General features: G+C 41.9%; 1 protein-coding gene across 2 annotated transcripts; it reads right to left on the reverse strand.

Moving 5' to 3' along the window:
* Window positions 1-235: 235 nt before the first annotated feature.
* Window positions 236-9518, reverse strand: COQ3 (coenzyme Q3, methyltransferase). Of its 2 annotated transcripts, none has more exons than XM_035109342.2 (7): window positions 9377-9518; window positions 7650-7761; window positions 6532-6684; window positions 5092-5191; window positions 3856-4098; window positions 2506-2623; window positions 236-1381 (listed from the first exon to the last, which is right to left on the reverse strand). In XM_035109342.2, the coding sequence occupies exons 1-7, from the start codon at window positions 9480-9482 to the stop codon at window positions 1176-1178; spliced, it is 1038 nt and encodes a 345-aa protein (XP_034965233.1). In that variant the 5' UTR covers window positions 9483-9518; the 3' UTR covers window positions 236-1175. The 2 variants fall into 2 exon arrangements, with proteins under 2 accessions (XP_034965233.1, XP_034965232.1); XM_035109341.2 differs by having other exon boundaries at window positions 2506-2665.
* Between the last annotated feature and the right edge of the window lie 1264 nt (window positions 9519-10782).

Below are 10782 nucleotides of genomic sequence, written 5' to 3' on the forward strand. Positions count from 1 at the left end.
TTTGTATTGCTAGAGATAGAATTTGTCTGTTCCTCTGATTAGGCACCAATGGTGCTATTGCAACCAACCTCACATGAAATATTGATTGTAATATTTAATGGAATTATTCTTCATCGTTTCTAAGGGTGGTAAAAGCTATTTTAGCAAAAAGCTTTTGTGGTTTGGTACTGATGATCTTGCTGGTGCAGTTCAGATTTTAGAATTTAGCATAAGAAGGAAGTCTTAACTACTGCAATTTTTAAAAACCAGTTTATTTCTTGGCATTACCTTCATGAAAGAAGAGACCAGATTTACACTATACCCCCCCCCGCCCAGTTTGTGATATATGTTCTCAAAGCAGATTTTCCAATCCAAGGTTCTTTAAGTCAGGTGACTTCAATATCTAGTAGAGTACAGCTTACCCTGCCATTTCCTTAGATCACTGGACAAGCCTTAATTTCCAGTCTGGATACCATAACAAGGTCCCATGGAGTCTAGTGATCAGAATGTGCCAAGGCACAGTTCAAGTGACAAAAACATTCTAGCATCTGTCCCTACAGCTATGGAGAATGCATGGCTGTATTTTGCCACAAGCGGACGTATTTCCAACATGATAGTCACATGATGATGTCCCCATTTCCTAGCTCTGCATTTCCACATAGGAAATGTGGAAAGCAGCCCTCTGTTCACCCACATATTGAACAGCAGTTCTTAACAAGTCAAGAAATAGTCCTTGCATGGATTTAAGTCTTGGTTCCATTGCATGTACGCATAACAGCATACCTGAAGATTAACAGGCAATCAAGAAATAAGTAGGGGCTTATTTCTTAGACAAGCTGCTGAACTAGGATAATAAAAGCAATTCAGCTATTTTACAAATACAAAATGTACCATTTTAAACCAGTAACTCTAAAGTCTATTAAAATAATTATTCTCTGGAATTTTAGAGGCATGCATTTTAAGAACTCTTTCACAAAGAACTGCCCCTTTCCCAATAACTTTCACAGCACACCTAATCTGTAGGTATGCAATTGACTCATTATTTAACATAACTCATCTCTGAGAGCTTTGTAGATCTGATACTGTGAAGAATGAACCATTATTTACCACAAGACAGACTGGCAGACATATTCTAACATCCAGCACTGTGAACACAATACTGCTTGTTCCTTCCTGGTTCATTACGGTAATTTATGCTATAATGTCTTAGCCGGAGGTTCTGATGCCATAGTTTTTGTCTGGAGCTGCTCTTCATCTGTCTCTAGATTTGGATCCACTTTTTCCTGTATATCTGATTTTACAGCATGGAGTGCATAGTTAATACTAGTGCTTTCAGTCCAGCTCCAGGACCCAAACAGGGGGTTGTACAACATTCCTTTCACTGTCTTGACTAAAAAGCCATCTGTAAGAAAGGAGAGAGAGACAGCATAAGGAGACTATTCTTTAAAAGGACCTAATATCCACAGTAAACATATGCAAAATTTCCTGTAATGTCATTCTGGCACAATGGTGGTGTTGTCTCAGTAAACTTCGAGCCAAAGCAGCATTAGGAACAGGTTTTTAATCTTGATGCTATCAAAACATTCAAGAATGTCCATCCCAAGTAAAATGTATCTTGCTGAATACAGTGCTACAGATTCAAATTAGCACCTGGATGATTATTTTTGAATTGTGACTAAAACACTTGCATTAACCCAAACCCAGAGTCGAAACAAAATACCTATCTTTAGAAAGCTGATGTTTAAAATCATTTTTAAAGGACACCTACAATTTACACACCAAGATTTTACACATCAGATGATCCAATAGTAAGTGTTTAGGTGTATTATCTACATGTTCCCGTGTGTGTATATACCACTTCATCATTTAATTGTCAACCCCCTCCCTCCCCCAAGTGGGATAAACACTGTTAGCCAAACTTGCCACTTGTAGAATAGTGCACTTGCCCCTCCCCAACCCCATGATATCATACAGTAAATCTTCTCACTGATGCTTTAATTAACATAAATTCCTAAAGCAGAATCCCTTCTGAAAATACACTTTAAATGCAACCTACAAAATTCAGGGTGAAAACGGGACACCGAAAAAGAACTAACAAGGCCCACCTATGTTCACTCGGAAGAAAGTCTTATTTAATTCAATAAGGCTCAACCCCAGGTAAGTGGGGTTAGAACTGCAGGACTCACTTCTGACAAGGATAAGATGCAGCTCTTCCCGATACCTTCCCCCATTTAATTATTTACAGTCATTCTTCGCCACTCTTCATCAAAGGATTCCAGGGTTGTGGGTGTAAGTGTGAACAAATTCACAAAACTGTCTTTCACTTCCTGGTGTGAGACTGGGGGGTCTTTTGATTTAGTATTTCATCCACCTTAGATTCCCCCTACCCATTGACTACATATGATTACTCTGTAAAGCATGCTTGCTTTATGCAACACCTGTATCACGGGACAGTTAAGGTCAGCTAGCAGCCATACTTGAAGGAAGTTACTGACTGTGTCCTTTCATTGGGGTTTAAACACTTACTTGACTCTAGGAGCCTCTCTAGCTCCTCTGGTGGTATGAACTTCTCCCAATCATGGGTGCCTGGCGGAACAATGCCCAGTACTCTCTCAGCTACCACAATGCCAAAGATATAGGATAGCTGTGATTTGTTGATTGTAGTCATAAATAAGGAGCCTTCCGGCTTAAACAACAACAGCACAAGTGTTAGCACATCTGTCATGTATACACAATATAACTAGCAGCATCCAGTTAGTGTGTTAAAATTAGGATTGTCACCAAAGTAAAAAAAAAAATTGTGGTACAAGCTTAAATTGATTTTTTTTTTTACAGATTTCCCAGCCATTGTAGCAGATACCATCTTAGAAAAAGCATTTCTTTACATGTGTGCATATTCTTCTTCAAATATTATTCTTGCCTCCAGTTTTCTGGAATAAAACTATTTTAAAATTCTGCCATCCCTACAAATACTGGCACCTTTCTTGCCAATCACCAGATTTTTAATTGGTGAAACTAGCCCATCAGTCAAGGAATGTAGCCCTAAACATGTAGGCCTAGTCAAAACATATTTGCATGGGTCAATTCAAAAACAGGTCTCATCAGAGCTGTTTGAATTTGCAATATAAGCAATGCAATTTATACTGAAGCCAAATTCAAATTTATTCATGTTACTATGGTTCTGAGATTGGTATACAGAATATCTGTTAAGCGTTACTGCAATATTTTTGTGCACTAATCACTGTTTGGCTTGTTTCTATAAGAAAACAATCTAGGCCCCATCTGCATTCTACATTCAAAGCAGTATTGTATCACTTTAACAGTCATGTCTTTCCCCCCAAAATCCAGGGAACAGTAGTTTGTTAAGGGTGCTGAAAGTTGTGACAAGGCTGCTATTCCTCTCGCAGAGTTATAATTCCTAACGGTTTAACAGTCAACCCCTTTTCGCAGGGAACGCTGGGAGTTGTAGCTCTGTGAGGAACAGGGTGCCACAAGCCACAAGGCGGGGTTATGTGATCAATAAACTACTAGTATTTGCCCTGGCCCCTTGGGATAAATAGAACTCAAAATATCTACTTATTTACTGTGCATTTTATATTTTATTTCCTTCATGTTTTTAGGTCAACTTAACAGATCTGTACCCAGAACCCATTCATTGTCTGGTTCATCTCCTCAGCAGGAAAAAGTGCAATATTCTAAAGGCTGTGTTTGTTTTCAATCTGGATAAGTTGAATCAATAAGGGTTGCATAAAATTAGGCTCTTTAGCACAGAGCAAATCAAAAAAGGAAACCAATGCAAAACATTTCTTATAATCAACAGCTCAATTTTACAGTGCAAATGATTCAGCATTCTTTTTTTGTTTTCTTCCAACTCACTTTTAACACTTTGCTGCAGCACCTGATGAACATTTCCACATCAGCCACATGTTCTACAACTTCAGAAGCTACAATGACATCAAATGTGTCTGATGCCTCTTCCACAATATCCTCCAGTGTACAGGATTTGTACTGTATTCTCTTAGCCAGGACTGGATCAAATGATTTATGCAGTTCTGCTGTTCTAATGCTGTCTTCCAGAGGATCAATCCCAGTAACCGAAGCTCCCAGTCTACCTAGAGGCTAAGACCATAGACACGTTAGTCTCTTCTGCTTAAAAATAATAGAATATGTAACAAAGTTGTTATTTGATTAGAAGGAAGTTACTGAAGAGCTTAAAGTAAACTCTGAAGCTTCCTCCCTAACATCTACCCTTTTGGTGTCTCTCTACGCCCCCCCCCCAAAAAAAAACACCCTACTGGAATAATAGAAGGGACAGGTTTCTAGGTTGATTAAGGAGAACAGATCGTCATAAGCATAGTTGCAGTTTAGACTGCCAATTATAATAAATAGCTAATTATTTTGTCTTCTGGAATCTGTAGACCACAAATACACACTATGAAAAGTAAGGCATGCATAAGGCTTCAATCCTGTCAGCACCTACTTGGAAGTAAGGATCACTGAACACAGTGCAATATAAAAGTAAAAAAAAAAACTTTGTGGAAGTTCCAGCAAATTAGGGAACTTCAACCCTTTCCACAAAATCAGTTGAAGTGTGTTCCAGCTCACAGTTTAGCTCTACAGCTAAATTCTGCATTTCCAGCAAGAACAATAAATACAGTGGAACCTCTATTTGCGACCATAATCTGTTCCGGAGGTCCGTCCAGAGGTCAAAACGGGTCGCTGGGAGAGGTGCCATTGTGTGCAGGCGCAGATTGCCTGTGCCCGTCCGTGCGCATGTGCGAACGGTGATCGCCGCTCCTGCGCATCCGCGAACGACGGCAAACCTGTCGGTTACTTTCGGGTTTGCCGCAGTCATGACTTAGAATGAAGCAGTGGTAAGTAGAGGTTCGACTGTATGTGCATCGGCACACACGCCCTACCACTTTGCTTTATTGGAGGACCTTAATCTAAATAATACAATAATGAACTAATAGAGCAGATTGCAAGAGAGACTTGTAGTTAAGCAAGTACTTGGAAGAACTAAATAAGCACTATTCAAAACTTCAGTGCTGTGCTACTTCAAAACAAAGGGTCAGGGATAAGAAAATTTATTATCAAAGGAGTAAGCCCTACCTCAGTTAACAATCCACCACCGCAGCCAACATCCAGGATCTTCACACCAGAGAGAGGGCTTCCAGGCTGATGATCACTTCTCATATTTAAAACAGTATCTCTTACACAAAGTACAAAATGAATTATATTTTAATTGTGACCGTCCACCAGTAAAGAGCTTTTAGTTGATCAACTACACTTGCATATTACCAAAGCCTCAAAATGTTTGCCTTGTTGGGCTTCCTGTTTCGGGTACTGAGAAATGGCTGACTCCCATATGATCGGACCTCAGCCGTGCCAGTAGTTCAGGGGTGATATGGGGGTAATTAGCCCTGGCAGACTCCCCAGGGTGGGGGAGGACTGTCTCGTAGACCCGCAGATTGTCCGAGATTGTCATCTTGCATCAAGGTGCAAGCGGCAGGACACTGGGTCCCAGAGCACGACACAGCTGGCACTCTCCGAAGCCACTCTCATAGCCAGAAATATCTGTTTGATAAAATAATTAGATTTGGACAATTAGATTTGGTCGTCTTTTGATCTTTGCCTAACAGGAGATGATCAAATTTTTGCTTTTCTGGGAGGTCAGCGAGCCTCGCCAGCAGTGGATCAATAGTCTCTCTACGTGCCTCTTCATAAAAGGGGCATCTAAAAAATAAGTGCTCTGGGCTTCCTATCTCCCCCAATGAACCGGCGTATATTCGCAGAGGATCAGTGGGGCTATTCCTCAGGGGAGCAGATTCAATGTCAGCCATTTGTAGATTGATGTTAGGCAGATATAAGCCTCCACTCTCATCATCCCCGTTTCTAGTCTAGCCCATGTGTTTGAATCGCATCTGGGGACATGTAGGAGAGCTCTAAGGAGTTTGGATTGAACTCTCTCAAGGGGGGGAGAAAGCAGAGGAAGGCGGGCCCAGAAAGGATCCATAAAGGAGCTGTGCCAACGGTCTGGCCTTGTATAATTTTAGGGCCGCGGGGATGAAAAAGCCCCCTTGGGCTCTAAAAAATTTAAGAATACAGTTTGCGGTTTTTTCCACAGAGCTCCCAATGGAGTTTATGTGAAGTTTGTTGGTCCCTGAAGCCTGTACCACCATTCCTAGGTACTTATAATTTGTGACTTGTTCTAATTTGTGGCCTTGAAGTTCCCAGCTTCTAAGCTTTGGTTTCCCCCCGAAAGTGAGTATCTTGGTCTTTTGATAGATAATTTTGAGACATTCAGTTTCACAGTATGCTGCGAGCTTTCTTAGTGCTCTTTTGAGGGGTTCTAGATAGGATTACCGCATCATCGGCATATGACAGGACCGAAATATGCCGATTTGCGCAGCTCCAGTTGTAATAGCTTTGCACTCAGTAAATATTTAAGCCGAGCAATACAAATGAAGACACCTCTTCTCTAAAAGGTGATGTATTACGATTTTCAGATTCCCAGAAGTATGTAAAAGCTGACCCATTCCAAAACCTTACCTAATAAATGGCACTCTAATATCATTCATAGAATGAAGAGCTGCATAATCTCCACGCTCGTCCCACCACTTATGTGCCAGGAGTTGGAATTTTTTCATCTCCTTTGGATCGACTGTTGTTTGTGACATGCTGCAGTGTCGCTCTGTGAGTAACCTAAATATCAAAGGTGTTATTACATTAGGTGGCATAAAAACAGGGATCAGCTAGCAAAAAATGATTTTAGAAGTGCAACAAGAAGTTCCCTTTATGGAAAAGGGAAAATAAATTCAGATTACAGTAGGACCCCACATGATCGTTCCTTACATTGAAGGCTAATGTATTTGGGAAATAGTTTTATCAATGGCTAATAAACACAACAGCTTCATGGAATCTCCGTGTTCTCTGAATACCAATACCATGCCTCTGAATACCCATTGGTGGAGTACGAAAGATGGTTTTCATGGCCTGCTTATGAACTTCAAAAAAATCTAGCTAGCCACCCTAGAGTTAGTTGAGCCCTTGATTTGAATCAACAGAGCACTTATTCATGTTGACAAAGTCTAGCATGCACAGACCCAATTATATCTATTAGAGATTACAAACTATCTGACCTATGTAGAGACAAATAATTCACAAATCACATCCAGTAATCCCAGAGGTAGATGTGCAGAATCCTGCTGTCCAGTTGTATATAAATTATGCCTTACCAACACATAATGATCCTTTTGTTTGAATAAAACAAATGGCTGTCCATTAGCAAGGTTTGCCATGCCACTACGTAAAACATTGGTGGCAAGGACACTAGCATAGTGGCACAAAAATGTGCTTTATGCTTACAATACAAAGGCACAAGTGCCCAGAATGCTACTAGTTTGTAGGCCATGTACCAAGAGAGTTACAGATTACACTACTTATTAAGAAATGTATGAAAACCATAACCCCCTCCACACAAAAAACCCCACAACTTTCATTTTGAACTGAGTCGATCATTATGAAGTAATCAGAAAATACAGAAAGTGTGGGAGGTTATTATTTTTGTTTATTACTATGTTATGCATTTTTGTGTTTTTATAATGTAAACCACTCTGTGATCCTTGTATGAAGGATGGAACAGAAATTTAGTAGATAATAATACTCACATTGTGTTCCTTGCTTGAACCAAACTAACAAATATATGATATTTTAACTGATTTTTACACCTCTTAAGGAAGGGTATTTGGACTATTTGAGGAGGCTGTCCATAGCGATTACCTGGAGAGAGAGAGGTAAAGCAATTTTTGTTGTAAGCTTCCTGGCCCAACCATTTTTAAAACTGCTAAGAATCCCCAATACATCTGAGTTTCTAGCTGAACAGGTTAGCACCTATCTTCTACAAACAATGGCTGCAAAGGGTTGGCTCATCACACCTTGTCTCCCTATTAGAACGATATGTAACATTTTGGAGTTATTCCAGCAGCATATAATGCTTTGCACATTTTCATAATTAGTCTCAGGAATCAGATTGTTTTAATCCAAAAAGGCAACCATGTGTTACCACAGTTATACATTAGTTATGTTTGTGCCACTGCTTTTTAATGGGCTAAAACTACTATGTGCACCAAGAGCTCATTTTCCCATATTAACATGCCATTGCTATAAGATGATCTTTCACTCCTCATCTAATATGGTGCAAGAGTCAAGAAAAGGCCCTTTTCGGTGGTGGATCCTTGCCCCTTGGGATCCTTGCACATGCATCTCGCCTCATTTCTTTACGGATCCAAGTAGCTAGCAAATACAGTTTTTCAGTGGGCATTTGGAGGAGATGAGACCTGATTGTTGCTGTGATGAAAAACTGTTATTCAGTGATTTGTTGTATGTTTTTAATAAATTTTACATGTCCTTATTTACTTGCTTTGATTTTAAACCATCCTGTGGCCTGTACAAAGATGACAAAAATCATCTTAATACACAGATACTGTCAGGAACACTACCTCGATGGTGAAAGATCCACACCCTCACACTCCAGTGATAATTTCAATGCAAACTTAACATTCAATAGAATAAGCTAGTGACATGAGGATCAGACAACCTGGCTGGGGCTGTGAAAATTCATCCGAAGTTAAATGGCAAAGCTATTCCCCCCCCCTTCTACAGCATTAGCAGCACACCCTAGCACCTTGCAAAATTGCATAAGCAGCAAATCGAGGTCCCTGTTCCCAAGGACCTTACAATCAACAGACAGAGCGGGGAAACACTACAATGGCAGGGTCAGGCAAATGCCACGAAACCTATCTAGAGCCACGAAACCTATGTCAATTGGTAGGGCTGTAATTGGTTGGGTTTTCCTAAACAAAAAAACTCAGTAACTTCCAGGGTCTCCTGGTTTTTACTTTTAGAAATATGGCAGCCCTACGAGAGGAAGCCCCGCTTGCTAGGGTTGCCGCCTGCCCTGTACAGTATAATACAGGATTGTCCCCTATTCCGATCTGAAATGCTGCGTCCTGTATTGATACACTTTTGTCTTCTCTCTCGTTACGGTTCCTCTCCAAATGCACGTGTTTTAAAGGGTGCGTGGAAGGTCCTGTATTTAAGCCAAGCACAGACAGATTTACAAATCCATTTGTAGGGTCTGTGTGTGATCAATTCCAAAAGCATCGTCCTGCAGCAGTTTGTAATGAAATGCTTTGAAGTCACTTCAGCACCAGATTTTTTGGGTGGGGGGGGGGGTCAGTTCCCCAAGCCTTTTACCGGAGCAAAGGTGCCAATTCCGCAGGGGTAACAGGGAGCCACCCAGCCGGAGATACGCACGGAAGAAGCCCGTTAGCATGCAAGGACACTGAAGGTAGGGCAGGATCCCAAAGCCACGGCGAAGCGCAAAGTTACTCACAGGAACTCAGGGCGCGCCGGCAAGCCGCCCAGCCTCCCGCCATCTCCCCGCGGAAGACCCACAGCCGCCTGGCCTGGCTGAGACAGCCGCTCTGCCAGCCCTTCATGGCTCAAGCTGATCACCGTGCCACTCTCAGGCGGGGCTCCACCTCCCGGCCCCTGCACCTACCAATAGGGCTCGCCGTTTCCAGCCGCAACCCGCGCCCAGCTTCCGGTTCCGGCGAGAAGAGAGTCGGCTTCCCCTTTCTTTCTTTTCAGGAATAGCGGCACGGTCCTCCTGAAAGGCCGCCGGGGGAAACAGCCCTGCAGCAAAGTCAGACTGTAGCCTTGCTGGCGGGTGGCGAGGAAGCCGCTTTTTTGAGCAGTTTACTTGTTAGTTCATTTTTAAGAACACAGGCATCAATTAACTAATGTGGGAAGGATGCATTCTTAATTGCCTGCATAGGCCTGAATAGAGAAGTTTACACCAAGGCTGACACAGAAGGAGCCTGCTGAATAATGGCAGATAATTCCACAGGACTGGGCAGATGACACCAAAGGTTCTGTTTGTCATTGTCCAACAAGCCACACCAACTTGGGGAGTGACGATGATGCTTCTGCAGATCTCTGGGATATAAGGATTCAGGCAATTCCTGAGGTTCCCTGGACCTAAATTGTTCTGGGCTTGGAAATTAGTGCAAGAACCTTGAACCTGGTTCCATAGTAAGCAAGCAGTCAAAGCAGCTGTTTTAGTGATGGTGTCGCAAGTTCTTGACCAGAAGCTTCTGTCAGCTGCATTCTGCACCAGTTGGGAGTTTCCAAACCAGACCAAGGGCAGGTCGACATAGAACGCATTACCGTACTCCAGTCTTGAGGTTACCAAGACATGGACAACAGCAGCCAAGCTATCCCTGTCCAGGAATAACTATAGTTGGTGAATCAGACAAGCTGGTAAAACGTTTCAAGGGGAGTGACTGTGTTTGAGGTCTTTCTCAGCAAAAAAATCAGTCTGTTATATCCTTTCCTTATTGCAATGTTTCAATATAAGTTCATTTTGTAAAGGAAAGGGGAGACTAAAATGGCTGGAGCAACAGATGTGCATTTAACATTTGTACAGTAGGCTAATTTCACCAGCCAAGCACTCGAGTGTGAAGCAACACAAAGGGTGTGGCCTGTCCCCCAGACAGATGTTCCCAATTTCTGCCTTTATGGCTTGCACATGAGGGGAGAAAAAAACTTCTGGTTGTTTACAATCTTCTACATGGGATGGTTCTCCGTGGGACCTTCAACCTACAATAACTCTCCCGTTGTCTCTTCATTCAGCATAGAGAATAGACTCTTATCTAGGCAACCATTATGATTCCACAAGCACTGGAATAATTGCCAGGGTGCGTAAGAGAGGTGATGAAATTGAGTATAAGGTAGGTA

The sequence above is a fragment of the Zootoca vivipara genome, chromosome 3 (genome assembly GCF_963506605.1).
Source record: "Zootoca vivipara chromosome 3, rZooViv1.1, whole genome shotgun sequence".
Taxonomy (NCBI): domain Eukaryota; kingdom Metazoa; phylum Chordata; class Lepidosauria; order Squamata; family Lacertidae; genus Zootoca; species Zootoca vivipara.